The sequence below is a fragment of the Terrapene carolina genome, unplaced genomic scaffold (genome assembly GCF_002925995.2).
Source record: "Terrapene carolina triunguis isolate 2854851 unplaced genomic scaffold, T_m_triunguis-2.0 Scaffold419, whole genome shotgun sequence".
NCBI classification, from domain to species: Eukaryota; Metazoa; Chordata; order Testudines; family Emydidae; genus Terrapene; species Terrapene triunguis.
This window is the reverse complement of record NW_020664770.1, coordinates 499,221-523,848: the sequence shown is the minus strand read 5'-3', so window position 1 is coordinate 523,848 and position 24,628 is coordinate 499,221. Positions and strand designations below refer to the sequence as shown.

At 47.5% G+C, this 24,628-nt stretch overlaps 1 protein-coding gene across 1 annotated transcript; it reads right to left on the bottom strand.

Moving 5' to 3' along the window:
* Window positions 1-276: 276 nt before the first annotated feature.
* On the bottom strand, window positions 277-23,930 carry LOC112116755 (L-amino-acid oxidase-like). Its single transcript, XM_026658225.1, has 7 exons — window positions 23,918-23,930; window positions 22,603-22,826; window positions 21,085-21,197; window positions 10,192-10,393; window positions 7,567-7,620; window positions 1,773-1,906; window positions 277-1,090 (listed from the first exon to the last, which is right to left on the bottom strand). Exons 1-7 carry the CDS (start codon window positions 23,928-23,930, stop codon window positions 277-279), a joined length of 1,554 nt encoding a protein of 517 aa, XP_026514010.1.
* Window positions 23,931-24,628: the final 698 nt, after the last annotated feature.

Sequence of the window (24,628 nt, the reverse complement as noted above, 5' to 3'; positions counted from 1 at the left end):
ATCGATTTATCGCATCTAGACAAGTCGCGATAAATCGATCCCAGAAGATCGATTGCTTACCGCCGGACCCGGAGGTAAGTATAGACGTACCCTCTGAGTGTAAGGGTAGCAGTCTAATGCCAGTGCAGACAGTTTATGCCTCCCCCCACCAGGGCTAAATCTAAAGTAACAATCTTGTAATGCCCGCTGGTTAGCGGTGCACCTTCTAAATTCCCCAGTCAGTAGCTGATGCATTTGTGCCTCCCCCAAGCACCCTTATTATTATTTTATCATCAATTATATTTTATTTTTCCTCAGCTCTTGCTGCTGCTGCCTGGGTGACACATTGATAATGCCATGGATGTTCCTTGCCGCTCTCACTGCAGATTTCATAGCAGTTTCGATCCAGGCATGAGGCTGGGCTGTGAGTTCTCCTGCAAAATGGATCCTCCCTTCATTCTGAAACAAAGCTTCGGAGTAGTTGACAAACTGGTACGGGGTGAATGAAACATAGGCTCCCATGGAATATCTGTCCAGGCTCCATTTCTTGATCACATGCTTATCGCAGACACTCTGGACATAATTCTTGGGCACCTGGTGGATTTCTGCCAGGTCCCCCAGCACCACATCAACACACTTTTCATCACTGAGGGGAATGAAGAATTCAGCATCATCGCCCCAGGTGTATGAAGCAAGGATCACCCCCACCCCACTGGAGAAATTGTGGCTGGGGTAGTAGATGAATCTGGATGGGCGATCAGTGATTGACCTCCCACCCTGTATTCCCTCTTTCTCCCAAAACTTTTCAGTACAGACCAAAACAATCTTAGTGGCTTCTGAGTAGTGAATGGACCGCAGGGCATGGGCCTTGTTAGTTGAAAGAGGTGGTGAAAATTTAATAAGCCGTGTGGCTTTTGCCGTGGCCGTGACAAGAACGTAGTCAGACGTCACAGCCAAGGGGACCACTGCATCTGGCCTCTGGTAAAACACTCTCACTTGGTCATCCTCATTTAGTATCTTCACTACTGTGGAGTGAAATAGAACACCCCCATGAATATACTGGTAGAAAGTATCAGGAAGCTGATCGAATCCCCCAGTGATCTCATCATAACTGAAAGAAAAGGGGAGAAAAGAGGATGGTAAGGCAACAACATCATTGGACAACAGTTATCTGAGAGAATGCCACAAGAACAACAAAGAGAGCTGTAAGGAGCTGCATAGTTGAAGATACAATCTAGCCCCTACTGAGTCCCAACTCCAACTTCTTTTATTATAGTAGAGTGCCAGGTCTGCTGCTGTTAAGGTTAAGATCAGCTATCTGTTTAAAGCTTGACTCTGCTAAATGCTCTAAAATCTGCATGATTACTCAGATTTCCTTGGAATTAGTTCTGCCTCACGGGGGTGCTGGGAAGCATTAATGATACTATTTTAGTGTCATTTGAACTAGGTGGTTCTGAGATACAACAGAGTGATGCCCCAGTATGCCCATAACACATACACTCTGGAGTTAATTACTGAATTTCATAGGATCTGACCCAGTTAGAAGCTATGGACACTGTGAAAGCGAACCTGGTTTTTAATGGCTAGAGAACTATAGTAACGAACACTTATCCAGTATGACAAGTCAGACCATCAGTGCCTACTTCAAAGAAGGCAACCGGCTGCATTGATAAGATGAGGTTGCTGGACAGTTAAATGTATTGAAAGATGGATGGATAGCCAGACAGATCCTACCAGAAGTACATGTCCCTTCCACATTTAAAGCAACTGAATAAAGATTCCTTTTTCCTTACCCCTTCTCAGAGAATGTAACATGGTTCATGACAGAGTGAAGAAATGACATCTGGAATTCACCATCTTCATTCAGCAAGTCACCGATCATGTTGATGGCTCCTCTACTTAAATTTCCTTCTTTAATCAAATATTCCTGGGTGGGGAAGAGTGGAGAGGGTGGAAGGTGCATGCATATTATATCCCCATAGAGAATGACAGCCAAAGAGATATCTTAGGGTATGTCTACACTACGAGGGTAGTTCGATTTCACTTAAATCGAATATGTGGAATCGATATTGCAAAGTCGAACGTGTGTGTCCACACTAAGGACACTAATTCGACTTTGTGAGTCCACACTAACGGGGCAAGCGTCAACATTGGAAGCGGTGCACTGTGGGCAGCTATCCCACAGTTCCCGCAGTCCCCGCTGCCCATTGGAATTGTGGGTCGAGCCGCCAATGCCTTCTGGGGTGCTTTTGGGTAACTGTCGTCATCCGTCCGTCACTCCCGCCCTCCCTCCCTGAAAGCGCCGGTGGGAAATCAGTTTGCGCACTTTTCTGGTCAGTGACAGCGTGGACGCCACAGCACTGCGAGCATGGAGACCGCTGTGACCATCGCTGCAGTTGTGGCCGTTGTCAACGCCTCGCAGCTTCTCATCCACCTTTCCCAGAGGCAGATACAGAGAAATCAGGCGAGGAGGCTACGGCAGCGGGGTGAGGATCTGAAGTCTGAGAGTAGCACAGACCTGTCAGAAACCACGAGACCCAGCGCCGAGGACATCACGGTGGCAATGGGTCATGTGGATGTTGTGGAATGGCGATTCTGGGCCCGGGAAACAAGCACGGACTGATGAGACCACATAGTGCTGCAGGTCTGGGATGAATCCCAGTGGCTGCAAAACTTTCGCATGCGGAAGGGGACTTTCCTGGAACTTTGTGAGTTGCTGTCCCCTGCCCTGAAGCGCAATGACACCCGGATGCGAGCAGCCCTGACTGTCCAGAAGCAAGTGGCCATAGCCCTCTGGAAGCTTGCAATGCCGGACAGCTACCGGTCAGTCACAAACCATTTTGGCGTGGGCAAATCTACCGTGGCGGTTGTGATGCAAGTAGCCAACGCAATCGTTAAGGTACTGCTCTCAAAGGTAGTGACCCTGGGAAACGCGCAGGTCATCATAGATGGCTTCGCCGCGATGGGATTCCCAAACTGCGGTGGGGCTATAGATGGAACTCACATCCCTATCCTGGGACCGGACCACCAGGCCAGCCAGTACATCAACCGAAAGGGCTACTTTTCTATGGTGCTGCAAGCACTGGTGGACCATAGGGGACGTTTTACCAACATCAACGTCGGATGGCCGGGCAAGGTTCATGACGCTCGCGTGTTCAGGAACTCAGGTCTGTTTAGATGGCTGCAGGAAGGTATTTACTTCCCGGACCACAAAATAACTCTTGGGGATGTGGAGATGCCTACAGTGATCCTCGGGGACCCAGCCTACCCGCTAATGCCCTGGCTCATGAAGCCCTATACTGGCGCCCTGGACACTGAAAAAGAACTCTTCAACTACCGGCTGAGCAAGTGCAGAATGGTGGTGGAGTGTGCTTTTGGCCGTCTCAAGGAGAGATGGAGAAGCTTACTGACTCGCTGTGATCTCAGCGAAACCAATATCCCCATTGTTATAGCAGCTTGCTGTGTGCTCCACAATCTCTGTGAGAGCAAGGGGGAGACCTTTATGGCGGGGTGGGAGGTTGAGGCAAATAGCCTGGCTTCTGATTACGCCCAGCCAGACAGCCGGGCGATTAGAAGAGCCCAGCGGGACGCGCTGTGCATCCGGGAGGCTTTGAAAGCTAGGTTCCTCAGTGAGCAGGGTAACCTGTGACTATTAACTTTGTTTAAAGAGAAGCTGAACCTGCCCCCGTTTCTTTACCAAGTTTATGTTGACTATCCTCTCCAGCTACATACCCCCTTCACCCCCTTCCCAAAAAATAAAATCAGTTCTATTTTCTTAATGAACACCGTTGTCTTTATTACTGTTTTCGCGGGAATGTTTTAAACCTGGGACGCAGACTGTGGTGGGGGGCGGGTGTAGTGTAGTGATGCAAATGATGCCTCTAAACTCCAGGAATGACAGGCTCCGCAGTGGTGGACTGGTTGTTTCAACGGAGCCTGCCAGCCATCCTGGGCGGGACTGCGTGTATGTGTCGGGTATGTGACTTTCTGGCAGGGGGAAGAGGGTTACAGATCCCCTGCTGCGTGGCTCTGTGATCCAGGATAAGGACCGCTGCATAAGATCTGTAACTGCCCTCCCCCGCCACAAAGTCACAGAGCAACCCCCCCCCCCCCACAGAACATGAAAACCACCTCCCAGACTGACCAGGGTAACTAGTAACTGCACTGTGTATGTGCACTGCTGCTGCCCCCGCCTCTGTACCCTGCTAAAGGTGACTGTCCTGTCCAATTACCAACCACCTTCCCCCCCTTCACACAGACTCTCCTCCAAAAGAAAATGATGGAAACAGTAATTAACAGAAACGTATATTTTATTAGTAACAACACATGAAACGGGGGGGTGAAACTTGGACGGGGGCTTGTGTGAGGTGGGTAGGAAAGGACTTTTCAAATTTTGGGGAATGAGAGCCTTCTAGTGCTAGAGCAGTCTGCAGGGGTGGAGTGAAACTTTTCACGGCCCCTGCCGCCCCTCCTTCTTTGGACTTTGGGTGAGGGGGGTATGGGACTTGGTGGCGGGGGAGGGTGGTTACACTGCAGCGGGGCTCTGTCCTCCTGCCTCCGGTCCTGCAGAACATCCACAAGGTGCCGGAGCGTGTCCGTTTGCTCCCTCATCAGTCCAAGCAGCGTTTGAGTCACCTGCTGGTCTTCCTGACGCCACCTCTCCTCCTGTTCCATGTTTGCTCTGTGCATTTGGGACAAGTTCTCCCTCCACTGGGTCTGCTGGGCTGCCTGGGCTCGGGAACAGCACATTAGTTCTGAGAACATGTCCTCCCGTGTCTTCTTCTTCCTCCGCCTAATCTGCGCTAGCCTCTGGGAGTGTGATGCCAGGCTGGGTTGGGAGACAGTTGCAGATGTGGCTGTGGGAATGGGAAAAAGGGAGTGAATTCCTCAGAAAGATAAATGTAGTTGTGAACAAAGAACATAGTCTTTCTCTGTGAACAAGACCATGCACTGCACCTATCACATGCGCACTCAGGACAAGGTCGAATTTTCGGCCCTCGCCTTCAGTGCCTGTGGTCTTGCAGTGGCGATCTGAGAAGCGGGGCAGGACACCGGAATTTGTGTAGCGGGCAAACATGGTAAGCCGTAGACTTGTGGCTGCTTAAAACTTTAATAGTAGCACTGGTCTCCTTTCACATTGAAAGCAATGCCAGTCTCTGCTGCCAGCAATGAGGCAAGCATGAACTCTGCCCCTGTCCCACCCCCTCGCGGCTGTCCCAGGGAAAGATCCCTGTATGCTGCCCCTCTCCCGCCTCCACCGTGTGGCTGTAAAGCAGTCCCAATACTAACATTCCCCTACCTAATTCAAAGCAGGGCATCATGAGCGACATCACCCTGATGAGGATCTCGGACAGCGAAAAGGAACGGATGCTTAGGGAAAGCCTGCAAAAACCAGGGCCGTATGCCGCCATGCTCTGCAGGGCAATGATCCCTGAGTACTTGATTGTCTCCTGGCGCGGAAACGTTTCGTACCACGGAGGACCCAACAAGGTCGCTCTCCCCAGGAACCTGATGAACAGGCTTGGACACTACCTCCAGGAGAGCTTCGTTGAGATCTCCCATGAGGATTTCATCTCTATCCCCGGAGATATAGACCGGATTTTGGTGTAGCTGCACTGGCAGGGACTAAAGAGTGGAGCGTCTTGGGCAGCAGAATCATGAAAAACCGGACATTGTTAGATTTTTTTTAAATAGTTGGGACTAAATAGTTAAGCGCCTAGGGCAAAGAAATCATGAAAAAACCCATTGTTAATATTATAAATATTCCAGTTCTGTTAAAAATAAATGTTTAGATGTTTAAAACACTTACTGCTTGATCCTTCCCCTGATTCTGTGTCCGGGGTAACGGCTGGGGACGGTTGGTAGGGGGTCTCGGTAAGGGTGATGAAGAGCTCCTGGCTGTCGGGGAAATCAGCGGTGCAAGCGCTGTCGACTGCCTCGTCCTCCTCATCTCCTTCCTCATCTTCCCCGTCCACTAACATGTCCGAGGAACCGGCCACGGACAATATCCCATCCTCAGAGTCCACGGTCACGGGTGGGGTAGTGGTGGCGGCCGCACCCAGGATGGAATGCAGTGCCTCGTAGAAACGGGATGTGTGGGGCTGGGATCCGGAGCGTCCGTTTGCCTCTTTGGTTTTTTGGTAGCCTTGTCTCAGCTCCTTGATTTTCACGCGGCACTGCGTTGCATCCCGGCTGTATCCTCTCTCTGCCATGGCTTTAGAGATCTTCTCGTAAATCTTTGCATTCCGTCTTTTGGAGCGCAGCTCGGAAAGCACGGACTCATCGCCCCACACAGCGATGAGATCCAAGACTTCCCGATCAGTCCATGCTGGGGCCCTCTTTCTATTCTGGGATTGCACGGTCACCTCTGCTGGAGAGCTCTGCATCGTTGCCAGTGCTGCTGAGCTTGCCACGATGTCCAAACAGGAAATGCGATTCAAACTGCCCAGACAGGAAAAGGAATTCAAATTTTCCCGGGGCTTTTCCTGTGTGGCTGGTCAGAGCATCCGAGCTCAGACTGCTGTCCAGAGCGTCAACAGAGTGGTGCACTGTGGGATAGCTCCCGGAGCTATTAGCGTCGATTTCCATCCACACCTAGCCTAATTCGATATGGCCATTTTGAATTTAGCGCTACTCCTCTCGTTGGGGAGGAGTACAGAAGTCGAATTTAAGAGAGCTCTATGTCGAACTAAATAGCTTCGTGGTGTGGATGGGTGCAGGGTTAATTCGATGTAACGGCGCTAAATTCGACATAAACGCCTAGTGTAGACCAGGCCTAATTTCAGTTGAACATAGGAATTATTCAATATCCATAAGGGATGAGCAGGAGTCAAACCCATCCACTATCCTACTTGGTGATTTGTCTGCTTCCTCATAAACAATCACTGAGGTAAGGCTGATGCTTACTTTCAAGACACAATCCCTCACCCAGTTTTGATTCATTGGGTGCAATCCTGACCCCCCCCCCCAAAGTCAATGGGATCTTTGCCATTGATTTCAATGGGGCCAGGATTTCACTCCTAGTGTCCATACCAAGATTTCATTGTCTTTGATTAAAAACCCATGATCTAGTCCACACCTCCTGCAGGGTAAAAAGTAATTGTGGATGGGTATACGTAGGCAGGTTCTCTCACTGAAATAATTGTGGATGGGGATACATAGGTGGATGTCACACAGAGCGCTGGGGTAGGAAGAACAGATGCCAAATCAGTCACACCAAAGTGGAGGAGGGCACTACACAAATACTAGACATATGGGAGCACAGAGACTGCTCATTTTCTGCAGACTGGTGTTTTGGATAGAGAGAGGCAGAGAAGATCCATGGCCCTGCCCTCCCTCTGCCACTAAGGGGAATCCAGGGGACCACAGAGGGAAGAGGGCTGTGCTCCATGAAGACTCATGAGGCGAATGTGTTTCCTCCACACAACCAGTAGCTTTCGGAGGATTCGGATGCATTATCTCCTACCATGCACTGTGTGCACATGGCAAGTACTATCCCACAAGGACTTCCATTGGCCAATGTGAGGAAAGACTTAGGAAATCAGGCATCTTTAGATTGAAAGATACTGGAATGCTAACTTCAATTACCTTGGTGGAAAAGGAGTCATATTTCTCTTTCAGTGCACTGCAGTCTGTGGGCACCTGGGTAGCAACCAAGAAAACAGTCATTTGTTTCATCATCACAGTTCTACCTTTAAAGGTTTGTTATTTTCCCTGTTTGTGATCATGTACTTATAGATGGTATCCTATTACATATGCACAAGGAGGCAGGACATGAAATGACTGCTCAGGTGAAAGAGCTGTTAAGAATCTCTTTTAAATGGGGATACGAGGGACAGCTTTTGTTTTCCACTCCTGCAGTTCTCCAAATGACTGAACTGCTTTCACTCAGGCTTTCTAAACAATACAAATAGACTCAAGGTAAAATGTTCAAATGTGGCGAAGTGAATCTGGGATCTAGCTCCCACTTTCAGAAGTGACAGGTACTTTAGGGGGTGCATTTTCAAAGGTATTTAGGCATCTAAACGTGCAGATAGCACCTACTGGGATTTTCAAAAGCACCTAAGTGCTTAATTCCCATTGAAATCCATGGGAGTATGGCACCTAAGTCTTTGAAAATACCGCTAGATTCACAAAAGAACTTATGCTCAGCACCGCAATGCCTAACTTTTAGATGCCTAGAAAATCAGTGGGATTCACAAAGGTTGAATTTGGCATTCAGGGTTATGTCTATACTGGAAAAAACCCAACAACCCCAAAACTCACAGCTCCAAGTCTCAGAGCCTGGTCATGACTTGGGAATGCAGGGTTTGGGCCATAGGGATAAAAACAGCAATGTAGATGTTCCCTCTGGAGTCCTGGCTCTGAAATCCAGTGAGGGGAGAGAGTCTCAGAGCATGTGCTCCAGCCCAAGTAGGAATGTGTGCACCAATATTCTTAGGCCCACAGCTCAAGCCCCCTGCTCCCATGTCAACTGACCTGGGCTTTGACACTTGGCACCATGGGTTTTTCTTTGCAGTGCAGACATACCCTCAGGCTCCCTGCACAATGAGTGGAGGTAGACAGGCGTCTAAGAATGAGATCCACAAAAGCCAGCACACAGACTAAATTAGTCAATGGGAGATGCCACAGAGAGGAGTGTATCCAAAGTCCCACTCCTCTTAGGAAGTTCGGCACCTATGTCTGCTTGGGATTCTCAGCTGCGAGCCGTCTCCTGGAATCGGTCACCTCAGGTGTTTGTTGCAAGCAGTCGCACCAGCAGCCGCTTTGTAGCTTTTTGCCCCAGTAATTAGAGTGAGTCAAGGGGGGGGGAGAGATAGCACCCTCCGGCCCATGATCCCACCCCCCAGGCTTCCTGCCTAGGGCAGATGGAGGGTCTGTGCCTTGGCTCCCCACAGCTGCCTGGCCCCGCAGCTCTTACCACCGTTTCAAGTCCCCCCTCTACCTGCTGAGGTGGAGAGATTTGAACAGGAGTCTCCCCACCTCTTACATAAATGCCCTGACTGCTGGGCTAGTGGATAGTCCCAATCTCTCTTGCTGAAGCTGTTCCATTTTGGAGGAGCAGATAGTCATTGGAGCAGAGGGACTGGATCCAGGATGTCCCAGCTGGGTGCTTTAACCATTGGATTACACAGTCATGCTCACTTGCTCCCTGCTTTGTCTCTTTTTATAATCTTGCCCCAGGTGCCTCTGCATCTATGAGCATAGGTTCTGACTTTTATTTCTTCCTGGGAATACTACACGCTGGCTCTGTCCTGAGGTCCCTTCCCCACTCCGCCCCTCCCCCAAGGTCCTGCCCTTGCTCCGCCTCTTCCTGTCCCCACTCCAACTCCAACCAAGAGACTCCCGCCACCCACTGCTCGCTGCTCTCTGCCCTCCCCCAATTGCCTCCCCCAGCATCAAACAGCTGATGGGCAGCACCCACAAAGAGCTGTGGCTGATGGGTGCTGAGCACCCACTGTTTTTTTCTATGGGTGCTTGAGCCCCTGATCACCCCGAGTCAGCACCTATGTCTGTGAGCACCTAAACACCTTTGAAAATCTGTCCTTTAAGAGCCTAAATCTCATGAGTTCAGATGTAACACTGCACTTCTGTGTGTGTGTGTGTGTGTGTGTGTGTGTGTGTGTGTGTGTGTGTGCGTGCGCGCGTGCATCTCCCAGATGTGCTCAGCACCTTGCAGAATCAGCTTCTCATGATATGTCCTCACTGGAGAGCTAACTTGGTTGACAGGTGCCTGGGTTAGCCTCCCACGGGCGTGAGCAGCCACACTGCAAAGCCAAACCTGTGTCCTTAATGATGTTGCATTCTCCCATGGATGTCTCTAGGACTTCTGGGGGCCGGGTTCCATGGGTCTGTGTGAGGCAGTAAACTGAGCTGCTTTATGAGACTTTCCTTTGTTTGTCCTTCTTGGCACATGGGGGGGGGAGGGATTGTGGGATGGCATTGGAGAAATATCATCACTTGAGTGTTATTTTAGCTTGTATCTTCACTGCCAAGTGGGCAGGGTAATAGCTCAAGTGAAAGCAGAGCCCAGGCTATAACTCATACTACCAATCATGCCAGCTAGGCTGAGTTGAAAGGACCACTAAACTTGAATGAGAAAGCTGTGTGTGTGGATATGAAGGGGGCTTAGGACCAACAAGTAAAAGTCCAGGCTAATTCTTTAATGAAGAGAAACCCAAAGTGCATGAGTCCTTTCCACAACACACATACCTTATCCAGTGTCTGACGATAAAGCTCACTAGCTGATTTTCCTCTCTCTGTAGGGTGCAAAGGGTATTGCAAGATATCAGGGTTTCTATCTACCTCTCCAGCTCTTGCCCTGATGTTGTTAACTAAATACCAAGCGTTGTCATCAGTATTGTAGAATGGGTTCAGTTTAAGTTTAAATTTGGTAATAAATTCATGCACAACCCTAAAAAGAAAGGAAAGGGGTGGGGGAAAACAGAGAAAAATGTCAAAACTGAAAAAAAAATTGAATTCACAATTCTCTTTTGGAAAAAAGGCAAAAAACAACAACCCCAAAACTGTTTGCTTGAGAAAGTTTGACCACCTCTCCCAGCAATGTCCTCTCCCTCTCAACACAGGTTTCTGACACCTCTCATCTTTGATCTACAGACACAGCCATGTTGTGGTCATACGTGCAGCTGCCTCTGAAGCTACGGGTTAATTTTCGATGACTGAGGTTCCCATTGTCTCTGTAGGATGTCCCACTCATCTGTGTTGATTCCAGCTCAGTTCTTAATGGTGCTTTCCTGCCATCCGAGGCATCTCCATAACCTAAACAGCTCATGCCTCCTGCTCTATTCCAGGGGAAGCATTTTAAACCAGATGCATCCATGGTTATCACTCAAGAAAATCCATGATGCAAAAACAGAACAGCTTACAAAGAAGATATGAAAAGAACCTTGCCTGGAAGATGGCAGGCTGGGGTCTCTATGGGGCCAGAGGGGTACTTTGGGAGTTTGTATCAGGGGTGGGCAAAATTTTTGGCCTGAGGGCCACATCTGGGTGGGGAAATTGCATGCAAGGCCATGAATGTAGGGCTGGGGCAGAGGGTTGGAGTGTGGGAGGGAGTGCGGGGGGTGGGATGGGGTGCGGTGTGCAGGAAGGGGCTCAGGGCAAGGGGTTGGGGCAGAGGAGGGGTGCAGGGTGTACGAGGAGCTCAGAGCAGGGGGTTGGGGTGCAGGAGGGGATGCAGAGTGTGGGAGAGGGCTTAGGGCAGGGGTTTGGGGTTTCGTGGGGTTTGAGGTGCAGAAGGAGTGCGGCAGGGGGCTCAGGGCAGGGGGTTGGGGTGTGGGGTGCAGGAGGAGTTCGGTGTGCGGGTTCTGGCCCGGCGCCGCTTACCTGGCTCTGGGGTGGCAGCAGCGCACACCTGGGCCAGGGCAAGTTCCCTGCCTGCCCTGATCCCACATCATGCCGCTCCCGGAAGTGGCCAGCACCACGTCCCTGCAGCCCCTGGGGGATGAGGGGCAGAGGGCTTTGCGCACTGCCCTTGCCTGTGGGTACCTCCCTCGAAGTGCCCATTGTCTGCAGTTCCCCATTCCCCACCAATGGGAGATGCGGGGGGCGGTGCTTTCAGGCGAGGGAAGTGCACAGAGCCCTCTGCCCCTCCTTCCCCAGGGTCTGCAGGGACATGTTGCCGGCCACTTCTGGGAGCGGTGCAGGGCCTGCACCACCACGGGGGTGGCAATTCCGCGGGCCGGATCCAAAGCCCTGACAGGCAGGATCTGGCCCACGGGCCGTAGTTTGCCCACCCCTAGTTTATATGGTCCCAAATATTTTGACTTCTTGTAAGTTCAACCTTAACTATTGATTTCCTGAGTTATTAATTATTTCCCCCCCTGACTGCAATGTTCTAGCTGGATTTTAACTTTCATTTGTTGATATGTGCACCCTACCTTCAATTTCACTTTACATCTCAATTGTGGTGTGGTTGTTATAATGCAGTGCTTTTCAACCATTTTAGGCTGCCTACCCCTTTCCAAATAATGCAGGCCAGGGGTTCTCAAACTGGGGTCGCCAAGACTGGTGTTAGACTTGCTGGGGCTCAGGGCCAAAGCCAAAGCCTGAGCCCCACCACTTGGGGCTGAGGCCGAAGCCTGAGGGCTTCAGCCCTGGGCAGGAGGGTTAAGGTTACATGCCCTCCCCCACAGGGCAGAAGCCCTTGGGCAGCTATGGCCACCCCGCCCAGGGTGGCGTGGCTTGGATGGGCTCGGGCTTCAGTTCCCCCCTCCTGAGGTCATGCAGTAATTTTTGTTGTCAGAAGGGTGTCACGGTGCAATGACATTTGAGAACCGCTTATAGTCTACTCCTTACCCCCATCTGAGATAAGTTCATAATATACCCTTGTTGGAAAACTCTAATAGTTGTTGGCAAATATTTGAAATGTGGATGCATGTGTGGGTTTTTTTCTATGCACTTGCAGAGACCTGAATTAAAATGTGACTTTTTATATTTTCTGAAACAGAGTTTAGCATATTAGAGCTTTTGATGCTTCAGTAAAAAAATAATAATTGACTAATGTTTGGTGAATCCCAAATACTACATTTACTGGGGGTTTTCACTTCTTTGTCTTTATTAAAAGGTCAATTTGCATAATTACATAAAAAGGATCTTTGTTGGCACCTCTGGGCTCCTGGCCAGCAGCTGTGTCTCTCCGGCCACCCAGCTCTGAAAGCAGCACCAGTGCCAGCAGCAGCGCAGAAGTAAGGGTAGCATGGTATGTGGATCGTCACTCTTGCTTCTGTGCTGCTGCTGGTGGCAGTGCTGCCTTTGCAGATGGGCACCCAGGACCTCTGGCCTCCCAGCCAGTAGTCACTGTTCTCCGGCCACCTCAGAGCACAAATTAAGAACTGCCTCACCTCCCTGCTGGAGGTGAGGTGACTGCTGGACGAGAAGCTGGATATGAGTCAACAGTGTGCCCTTGTTACCAAGAAGGCTAATGGCATTTTGGGCTGTATAAGTAGGAGCATTGCCAGCAGATTGAGGGTTGTGATCATTCCCCTCTATTCGACATTGGTGAGGCCTCATCTGGAATACTGTGTCCAGTTTTGGGCCCCACACTACAAGAAGGATGTGGAAAAATTGGAAAGAGTCCAGAGGAGGGCAACAAAAATGATTAGGGGGCTGGAGCACATGATTTATGAGGAGAGGCTGAGGGAACTGGGATTATTTAGTCTGCAGAAGAGAAGAATGAGGGGGGATTTGATAGCTGCTTTCAACTACCTGAAAGGGGGTTCCAAAGAGGATGGATCTAGACTGTTCTCAGTGGTAGCAGATGACAGAACAAGGAGTAATGGTCTCAAGTTGTAGTGGGGGAGTTTTAGGTTGGATATTAGGAAAAACTTTTTCACTAGAAGGGTGGTAAAGCACTGGAATGGGTTACCTAGGGAGGTGGTGGAATCTCCTTCCTTAGAGGTTTTTAAGGTCAGGCTTGACAGAGCCCTGTCTGGGATGATTTAGTTGGGGATTGGTCCTGCTTTGAGCAGGGAGTTGATCTAGATGACCTCCTGAGGTCCCTTCCAACCCTGATATTCTATGATTCCCCCACCCATTGCTGCAAGCTCCCTTCCACAGCCTCGAACCCCAGGCCTGCCCCACTCCTCACCTTTTGACCTGTGTTCCCTGTAAGCCACACGGTTCGGTGGCCTCCCAAGAGACATTCAAGTGCCATGCAGTTGATTAGCAGAGCCATGCACCTCCAGCTGGTAGCATGTGTTCAGGTGCTCGCCCCGCCCCCTGCTTTGCAGCCATGTTGTTCCTGCAGCTGCTCCCGGGACCCTTCCAAAGGCTGTTCAGAGTAGGGGGTGGGGAAAGGAGGGTGTTGATGTCAGGGTGTCCCCCTCTCCCAGCCCCTGTACCCCATCTCCACAGAGCAGGGTAGAGGGGACAGGGCTCAGGACTTGCAGCAGTTCTGAGGTCTGAACAAGCCTTCGGGTGAGTGAGTGCCTTAAAGGGACAGCGTACAGTCTCTCAGAGACTTTCCCAGCAGCCAGCACACACAATCTCTGTCTCTGTCGGTCTCTCTCTCTCACACTCACACACACTCACTCACACAGTCTCTCTCCCTCCCCCCTGCCCATGTACCCCATCTCTGCAGAGCAGGGGAGAGGGGACATGGTTCAGAAGGAGGCAAGCTTTCAGTGAGTGCCTTAAAGAGACAGCAGATGGGCGTCTCTCAGAAACTTCCCCAGCAGCCAGCATGCATGCGCACACACACACACACACACACACACAGTCGCACACACACACAGTCACACACAGTCTCTGTGTGTCTCACACACAGTCTGTGAGTCACCACACACACACACAGACACTGTCTGTGTCACACACCTCCCAACACTGCTGGTTTTGTTGTTAATTCTTGGTACTTCCTGCAATGCACATATGTTCTCTGTAATTTTATTCTTTCAAAGTGTGTTATTTTAGTGTTTTGACTGGTCTGTGTATTTCATAATTTTTATTTCGCTCTTACACTTAAAGTTAATTATTTGAGTAGTGAGTTCTAAAATGCCTAACTTGTCTTGGCTGGTGTAATTATTCCTATTGGTAACTTTTTAAAAGTATATATTATATCTAGGTTATTTGTTTCTACTGGTGGCACACATCTGTACATTACCTTGGTGCACATAACAAAATTTATTCCACATACGGGTGGAAAAATTAAGAGGGATCATTGCTCTTCACCCTGATGCCCCTGGCCCTGGCGCCCTAGGTGGTCACCCACCCATAAGGCCAGCTCTGCATCTACTTGCCCTGCCTGATAGCCTGCACAGGGGAGTTTGCAGGTGTACATCTCTCCACTCCCCTCCCAATTCTGGTCTGTCTGCTATTAATTTTTTTTTCTCCCATACCCAATGACAAGAGCTCGAGTAGCCCTAGGGGTATGCATTCCCCAGTTTAAAAGCCACTGTTATAATGGAATGTTAAACTGTATTATAATGTTTAACCACTAGGTGGTGAGGTGTGTACCATACTTTATGAGAACTGGGAACAGCCATAGCTGGCTGTATATTAAAGATCTCTTTAAAGGCCCACATCTCTTGGAACTCTGAGATGGAAGCTTTGTAACCAGTCAGTATCTGGTACATGGGGTGTGCGCAAGGAGGGGGGGAGGCAGGGGCACGGTCCCACCCCAATAATCATTGGGGGCACAGAACTTCTCCAGCCCCAGGGCCACAGAGGCAGGGAAGATCAAGCTTTTGCCAGGGCTGGGTGGAGGGAGGGAAGATCGAGCTCTTCCCATGGCTGGGTGGGGAAGGAGGGCATTGGGCTCCTCCCGGTGCTGGGTGGGGAGGGAGGGCAGCGAGCTTCTGTGCCTCCCAAAAGGGGTCAAATTTAAATTCCTGTGCTTGCCCCTGGGTAGATGACATGGGTAGTAAGTTAAGGCAGTCTAACTAGTGCCAGAGGAAAAAAGAAACAGCAATAAAGGTTGCAGGGTCACTAACATTAACATGTCACTCCTCAATGCCCTGGAGAATTTCAGCTTTAAACAAACCTTCAGAATGGATAGACTGGATGCAAGATTTTGCTTTGCAACCAAACTACACAAGGAAACTGACAATATTCATGGTTCCTTTTTAATTTATGCTACGAGGAAGTTGGCACAGCATAGCTTTAAAATCTTTTTTCTTTACTGAAGACAGATGCAAAGTTGACTATGAAATGGTTCTGCCTATGATTGATGCATACTTTATACCTCAGAGAAATGAGACTTATGAAAGATCATATTTTCACCAGAGAATTCAAGAACAAGGGGAAAATGATTAATTTTTTATCAGAGTTTTCCATATATTGGCAGAAAACTGATCTGGGGACTGTAAAACCTGAAAATATCAGAGATAGATTGACCACAGGGCTTACAGGTGAAGTCATTCACAGCAGCTACAATTAAAAACAAACTTAACCCTACACATAGCTATTCAAAGAGCAAAGCAGTCTGGCCTTACAAAACCGCAAAACAAACATGCCAAATGGGAAAAATGAGAAACTAGCTTAGAAGTGAAAAGAACGAGGAGTACTTGCGGCACCTTAGAGACTAACAAATTTATTTGAGCATAAACTTTCATGGGCTAAAACCCACTTCATCGGATGCATGCAGTGGAAAATACAGTAAGAAGAGATATATATACACAGAGAACATGAAAAAATGGGTGTTGCCATACCCGCTATAACAAGAGTGAGCAGTTAAAGTGAGCTATTATCAGCAGGAGAAAAAAAGCCTTTTGTAGTGATAATCAGGATGGCCCATTTCCAGCAGTTGACAAGAAGGTGTGAGTAACAGTAGGAGTTAAAAATAAGCATGGGGAAATAGTTTTACTTTGTGTAATGACCCATCCACTCCCAGTCTTTATTCAAGCCTAATTTAATGGTGTCAAGTTTGCAAATTAATTCCAATTCAGCAGTTTCTTGTTGCAGTCTGTTTTTGAAGTTTTGTTGTTGTAATATTGTGACTTTTAGGTCTGTAATCGAGTGACCAGGGAGATTGAAGTGTTCTCCGACTGGTTTTTGAATGTTATAATTCTTGACGTCTGATTTGTGTCCATTTATTCTTTTACGTAGAGACTGTCCAGTTTGGCCAATGTACATGGCAGAGGGGCATTGCTGGCACATGATGGCATATATCACATTGGTAGATGTGCAGGTGAACGAGCCTCTGATAGTGTGGCTGATGTGATTAGGTCCTATGATGGTGTCCCCTGAATAGATATGTGAACAGAGTGGGCAGTGGGCTTTGTTGCAAGGATAGGTTTCTGGGTTAGTGTTTTTGTTGTGTGGTGTGTGGTTGCTGGTGAGTATTTGCTTCAGGTTTGGGGGCTGTCTGTAAGTGAGGACTGGCCTGTCTCCCAAGATCTGTGAGAATGAGGGATCATCCTTCAGGATAGGTTGTAGATCCTTGATGATGCGCTGGAGAGGTTTTAGTTGGGGGCTGAAGGTGACGGGCTAGTGGCGTCCTGTTACTTTCTTTGTTGGGCCTGTCCTGTAATAGGTGATTTCTGGGTACTCTTCTGGCTCTGTCAAACTGTTTCTTCACTTCAGCAGGTGGGTATTGTAGTTGTAAGATTACAGTCGTAAAAGTCACAATATTACAACAACAAAATTTCAAAAACAGACTGCAACAAGAAACTGCTGAATTGGAATTAATTTGCAAACTTGACACCATTAAATTAGGCTTGAATAAAGACTGGGAGTGGATAGGTTATTACACAAAGTAAAACTATTTCCCCATACTTATTTTTAACTCCTACTGTTACTCACACCTTCTTGTCAACTGCTGGAAATGGGCCATCCTGATTATCACTACAAAAGGTTTTTTTTTCTCCTGCTGATAATAGCTCACTTTAACTGCTCACTCTTGTTATAGCGGGTATGGCAACACCCATTTTTTCATGTTCTCTGTGTATATATCTCTTCTTACAGTATTTTCCACTGCATGCATCTGATGAAGTGGGTTTTAGTCTACAAAAGCTTATGCTCAAATAGATGTGTTAGTCTCTAAGGTGCCACAAGTACTCCTCATTCTTTTTGCTGATAGAGACTAACACGTTTACCACTCTGAAACCTGTCACAATAGCTTAGAAGTGGTAAACAGCATAAGTGCTACAAGTCTTTATCCTAAGGATATGAGGGACAAATTCCAGATAAATGACATGACTGCATACACAAGACGTGGAAAATTTCATAGCCCAAGAAATGTATTTCCAGACAAAACAGCAAGATATAATAAATGCACAAAATATGGACATTTTGCTGCTGTTTGCCACACAAAAGCAGTCAGAGAGTTGACTTGTATTGCAGACAATCAAGAACCAGTGTTTCTGGGGATCTACCATGAGTAATGATACTGAGTATGCCCTGAGAGTGAAACCGAATATTCATGGCAAGACTATTGACATTAAAATTGACTCAGAAGCACACATGACAGTCATATCAGAAGGGACATACAGTCACCTTCAACCCCTCAGAGCTGAAATCACCTGATACAGGTCTGACTAGCCCTAGAGGTATTCTGAACTGCATGCGCCAGTTCATCACAGAACCAAGTTACAAAGACAAAAGCTATGCATCTAGACTACATGTGATCAAAGGATCAAAGACCAACAACCTTTTTAGCCACAGTGTGGCAGCCATTAAAAAAATAATAATAATAAAATAAATGGAGATATACCTATCTCATAGAACTGGAAGGGACCCTGAAAGGCCATGGAGTCCAGCCCCCTGCGTTCACTAGCTGGACCAAGTACTGATTTTGCCCCAGATTCCTAAGTGGCCAACTCACAACCCTAGGTTTAACAGGCTAATGCTCAAACCAGTGAGCTAACCCTCCCCTAGTGGGTATGGTGGAAGAACTCAATGGAATATTTGATGATATTGGACTTTTGAAAGGAAATCCAGTACAAATAACCTTAAGAGACAATACTGAATCATATAGAATAACAGCACTTCTACCAAACAGACCTTGGAATAGACTAGCTGTAGATTTATGCAAATTTAGAGGACATCATTATCTGGTTGTAGTGAACTATTTTTTCCAGGTACATACAAATAATGTACTTAAAGAAAGACATATGTCAGAGTGTTATTGAAAAACTGAAGTGCACTTTTACTTGTTTTGGTATTCCAGTAGTGATGGACAATGGGCTACAATTCACTGCTGTGGAATTTAAAGAATTTAAAACAAAATATGATTTTGATCATATTACTAGCAGCCCACATTGCCTACAAGTGAATGGAGAGACAGAGAGCTGTATGGACAGCCAAGAAAATCCTACAGCAGGAAGATCCATTCCGTGCTCTTCTGAGCTAGAGATCAACACTAACAACAGCTAATGTATATAGTCCAGCTCAACTCCTGATGGGAAGACAACTCAGAACTACTGTTTTGACTTTGAAAAAGTACCTGTCTTCAAAATGGCCAGAAAGAACGTAGCCAAATCAGATTAAAAGGCAAACACTTTTACAATATATGTCACTAAGGGCTGGTCCACACTAAGCCCCCAGTTCGAACTAAGATAAGCAACTTCAGCTACGTGAATAACGTAGCTGAAGTCGAAGTATCTTAGTTCAAACTTAAAGGTACTTACCGCGGGTCCACATGCGGCAGGCAGGCTCCCCCGTCGACTCCGCCTACTCCTCTTGTAGAGCAGGATTACCGGCGTCGATGGCGAGCACTTCCGGGATCAATTTATCGCGTCTAGACAAGATGCGATAAATCGATCCCAGAAGATCGATTGCTTGCCGCCGAACCAGCGGGTAAGTATAGACGTACCCTTAGTTAGAAAACTGCCCGTTTAGAACCTGGTGACTGTATTTTGGCTGAACTTAATAGAGGAAAAGGGGGAAGAATTCCAGCTATCAAAATGATAGTCAATAGGTCAATAACGTGCCATCGCTGGTAATTAGTAACAATGGTCAATGAGGGTCTGGCTGGAGAATCTTGCCCGCATGCTCGGGGTTCTGCTGATCGCCATTTTTGGGGTCGGGAAGGAATTTTCCTCCAGGGCAGATTGGCAGAGGCCCTGGAGGTTTTTCGCCTTCCTCCGCAGCATGGGGCAGGGGTCGCTTGCTGGAGGATTCTCTGCGACTTGAAGTCTTTAAATCATGATTTGGGGACTTCAACAGCTGAGTCAAGGGAGAGAATTATTCCAGGAGTGGGTGGGTCAGCTTTTGTGGCCTGCATCATGCGGGAGGTCAGACTAGATGATCATAATGGTCCCTTCTGACCTTAAAGTCTATGAGTCTATGAAAAAAAGAATTAATTGCCCAGATCATATGTGATTGAGGCTGACAGTGGAGAGTTCAACAGAAACCATCAAAATGTACAGTTAATCCCATAGAAAGAACAAACAACATAGCAAACTCATCAGATTCAGAACAAGAAGAAGACTCGAAGATACCTAACCAACCACAGCCAGTCATTGCAAGTTATGGACAGCCAGATGGTCAAATTGTGATGCTTTTGGATTGTGTAATTAGAAAGCCAGTATGATTCAGAGATACGTAACAGACTGATCCATACCAAACTTTAATGATAGCACAATAGTGTAAATTTTGCAATGGTAGGAATGTAAGACTTAAAAGGGGAGATGTGTTGGAATGCTAAACTGTACTAAAATATTTAGCCAGTATGTGGTGTGGTGTGTATCACATCTTATCTGAGCTGAGAATAGCCATAGCTGGCAGTGTATTAAAGATGGCTTAAAGCAATGATAGTCAGACTGCAGCTCGCAAGTGGCTCTTTACTGTGTCTCCTGTAGCTTTTTGCAGCACATGATATTAAAACACTGTGATTTAATTATTAACCAATCTAAGTTATTAACCAATTTTTATGCTATTAACAAATTAAATTATCAACTTGCAATAAGTTATTAACTTATTTGTGGAGAGAATTAAGATTATATATATATAATTCTCACAGCAAATTTATATAAAAATACTAAATATTTCCCATCATATTGTTTAAATATTACTAGTACTATAGTAAATGAAACAATGAAATCACACTACTGTGGCTCTTTTGGGTAATGTTGATCGCTAGTTTGGCTTCTGAACCACTGAGGTCTGAGTATCACTGTCATAAAGGGTCCACATCTCTTGGATCTCTCTGGGGTGGGACCTCTGTAACCAGTCCATAGCTGGTATGTGACAGCTGTGTACTCCAAGAGCATACCAGGAAGCAAATTGTACCTCTAATTTCTGGTTACCCCTTTGCCTAAGGGGGAATTAATCTTTGGTTCACCCTTTGCTTCAGAAGGAATTTATCTGGGCCCATCCTAGGCACTGCCCCACTAAGCTGGTTTAGCTACACTGGCTGGCAGAGTAGAGAGCCATAGCGCCAGTCCACTCCCTGCTTCTCCCCACCCATTTGCAGCCCACCTGTTCTGGAAAAGTAACAGCCCCTCAAAGATAATTCTCTCCCCTGCACACAAACTGACAATGTGAGACAATGCAGATGGTCCACGCAAGGCAGGAAGGGGGCACCTTAAGCTCATCAGATACAAGCCCTTCATTATTTTTTTTCTAGGAATTATCATAAAAATCTTAAAACTGAGGCTTCTCCTTTTATGAACAGTATTGGTGGCTGAGACGGGGTAAATGTATTACCTGTGGTGTTTGGGCAAACGCATGGGTCCGAGGTCCACATACCAGCTTTTGTCCTTATTGTGATAGGTCATGATGCGTCCTCCCACGCGATCACTGGCTTCCAGAATCAGAACCTAAAAACAAAACATAGGCCGTGGTTTTCTTTCACTTGCCGGTTTCTAATGGCGAGATTCACAAAGGGACTTAGGTGCCTAAATCCCAAATGTAGGGGCATTCACAAACCTCCCGCTCATCTGCCACTGAATCTTTCAAGCATCTAAAGTCACTCAGTGCCTACATTTTCACTGTAAAAGTTCCCTAAGTACCTAAGGTTCTACTCTGGGGATGAGTAGGAATGCAAAACTTAAAGGGAGAGATGTGATGGAATGCTGCTTTCCTCTAGGTATCTGAACACCTATGCCCCAGAGCCATCTATGAACAGGGGGAAGATAGGTGTACTTCTACACAGCTCATCAGCAGGGCCCAACTCAGTCGCCATGCTCAGAGAAAGGGACACCTACATCAGACTATCCCATTGCCCAGTAGTCAGGGCACTCTTTTGAGAGGTGGCATCAGGGCCAGCGTTACGGGTGGGTGATGCAGGTGACTTCCCAGGGTGCTGTGGTCATGGGGGCGCTGTGGTCAAGAGGCAAGTAGCGGGGTGGACCTGGGTTATGAAGCCACAGAAAGGAGCTTGGGGCAATGGGGGGGGGGCAGGAGGCAGCAGGACCTGGGGGCAATAGAGGGGGATGGATGGGGAGGCAGCAGGGGCCAGGGGCAATGGGGAAATGGATGGGGTGCCCAGGGAGGCAGTGGAGGCCGGGGTGCCAAAATACAGGTTAGCCCAGGGTGCCCTTTCCCTTAAAACCAGTCCTGTGTGGTAGATCCCTGTTCAAATCTCTTCTCTCCCCCCGCTCCCCCATGCACAGAGGAGAATTGAATCAGAGTTTCTCACCTCCCAGATGAATACCCTAATCACTGGGCTGGAAGTGATGAGGGAAGTCCTCCCGTTCCTCCCATCTCTGGCTCTTTTGTGTGAACTCATCCGTGTGGCCTGAGCTCTGAGCACGGATTGGATCCCTTAGGGGGAGGAATGATGACCTTCCCCCGGTTCATGCGTCCCACTGGGACAAGGGAGCCGGGTGCCTAGAGGTAGGCTGCAGTGCGCATGCTCACAGACAAAAATATAGGCGCCCTCAAACTTAGGCATCAAGTGAGTTTAGGCATCTAGAAGGTTCAGGGACAACTGAGCAGGGGTTTTGCAAATCTCACTGGGGCCTGATTCTGGGAGTTAGGCACCTAAAGTTGCAGTTAGGCTCCCAAGTCCTTTTGTGAACCTAGCCCCTTAACTTTAACTCAATGAACTTTGTGTCTGGAAAAGAGAGTAATATACTGCTTGCGTGCACAGAGCACCCAGCTCACTGAAATTCACCTTGTTTTTTTCTTCAGCATTGTTTACTCTGTAAAAACAATCAGATCATTTCAGAGACGCACTGATTCCCTGGCCTGTCTCTGGCTCCTCTCAATCATTATAATTACCTTGCAGCCAGCATCTTGCAGCAGTTTGGCAGCAGTGAGTCCACTTATTCCTGCCCCTACGATCACCACCTTCTTTGAACGACACCCTTTTTCCAACCCATTTTTGGCAATATCCACCAGTTCTTCATAGTCGGGGTCAGTAAAGCATTTTTCCCACTCCTTCAGTTTGCTAGAGAGACTCTCCAAGCTTGGTGCTACCACAAGGAGTAAGAGCTGAAGAAGTACTAGAGACAGATATACAAAGAAAACAGATGACACAAATGGAGAAAGAAACTCATTCTTTCATGGAGCTTAGTAACATCACGGATGCGATACCCCTGAGGTCTAGGAAGAGGTTAATAACCTCAGATTCTGGAGTTTAGCTATATTAACAGAGAGGGAACATACCACTATGGAAGAAGTCAGTTGTGTGATAGCATTATCTTTATTTTTTTACAATATTTTTCCCCAATCCAGAAGTAAAATGAGCCAGAACTAATAAGTGATGTTTTCCTTGAAAATATTTCAAAAGAAGTTTACAATTTTCTTTTAAAGTCTCATGGAATTTTTTTTTTTTTTGACAAAAATGTTTTTTTTTTCCCAAGCTGTTTCCAGTGTTTCAGTTTTTGAAGGAAAAACCAACCAACCAACCAACTGATAATATTGAATTTTTCATTACAAATGATTTGTTCAACATACATATTTATTAATAATCAATTCAATTTTGTGCCCATTTTTTTCAAACTGTACATTTTGAACAGCTCTAACATTAACTTAGCTTGCCAGAAATGCACCCCTCAATGGTGACTCAAAGGAGCTCTTTCTAAGAACACTTTGCAGGAGTTTTGCAGGATCAGGACCTTGGTTTTAAGTAAATGTATTTAAAACCTACAGGGCTTTCCTATTCCTTATTATAGGACTGATTTAGAACATTGATGTCTGTTGATATGATGAAAATACAATCCACTCTTAACATTTCAACTGAGTCCAAGAGCCATGTTAGAGCTTTGGTCAGAGCAGGATTATTATACCCCTGATAAAATTGGTTTTTCTGTGTAACTTTGTGGCACAGTGCAACCAAAAATACACCATTGGTGCTGTTTTCCCCAAATTCACATTGCCACACTTAACAAGGAGTAATGGTTTCTGGGAGAAAATCAACTGAGAGAGAGAGAGAGAAAAAACAGAAATACAATAATGAGAAAAAGAGAGAGAGGAAAAAGTTATGAAACAAGAAACTAGTGAAATATTAAGCAATTGACAAAGTAAGATGTGCCCAAAAAGGCAAAGTACCCCATTCTTCCACAAAAGTTTCAAAAGAAGAAATTTCACTCACAGAACCTGTCCATGTTCAAACTGGCAGCCCAAGTCATCAAGTGAGCTGTGTCCTTTTGAGCACAGAACTAGGCTGGCTGATAAATATCCTAGGGGAACCTGTTGGCTCTGTGTCCAATGACACTGGGAGAACTGACTGTCACAAGGAATCACAGGACCACATCCTAGGAGCTGATCAGCACTGCCTCTGGCTTACTCTGGGTAAGCCAGTGTTTTCCAGGCATGTGGGACTCAGAAACAAAGGAGGGGTGGGTAATGGGAGGCTCAATCTTATGCCAGACACCTCTAAATTAGGTAGCTCCCCATTTTTCCCTGGAAAGCACCCATGTTTCCATCCAACTCCTCTTGCCTCCTCTAACCTCTCTGTCCTCCAAACTCTATCTGTTTAAATAAGTCATGATTTTGGTCATGGGTGGCATGTGAAATGCGTGTTTGGGGAGGTTAGCCCCCAGCCCCACCCCATCTGCCCAAGGCTCATCCCCCACCCCTTCCACTCCCCGCCGGAGCCCAGAGCCCCCCACTGTGCCCACTAGTCCCCCACCCCAGGCATGGCCCCAGCCAGCGCCCCCAGACGTGGAGCACCGGGCAGGCTGGCGGCGTGGCCCCAGTCCTGGAGCACCAGGCGAGTGGGCAGCATGGCCCCAGGCTTGGAGCTCGGGGTGGGCGGCAGCCTGACTCCAGCACCTTCAGCCCCCCCAGCTCCAGAAGGCCA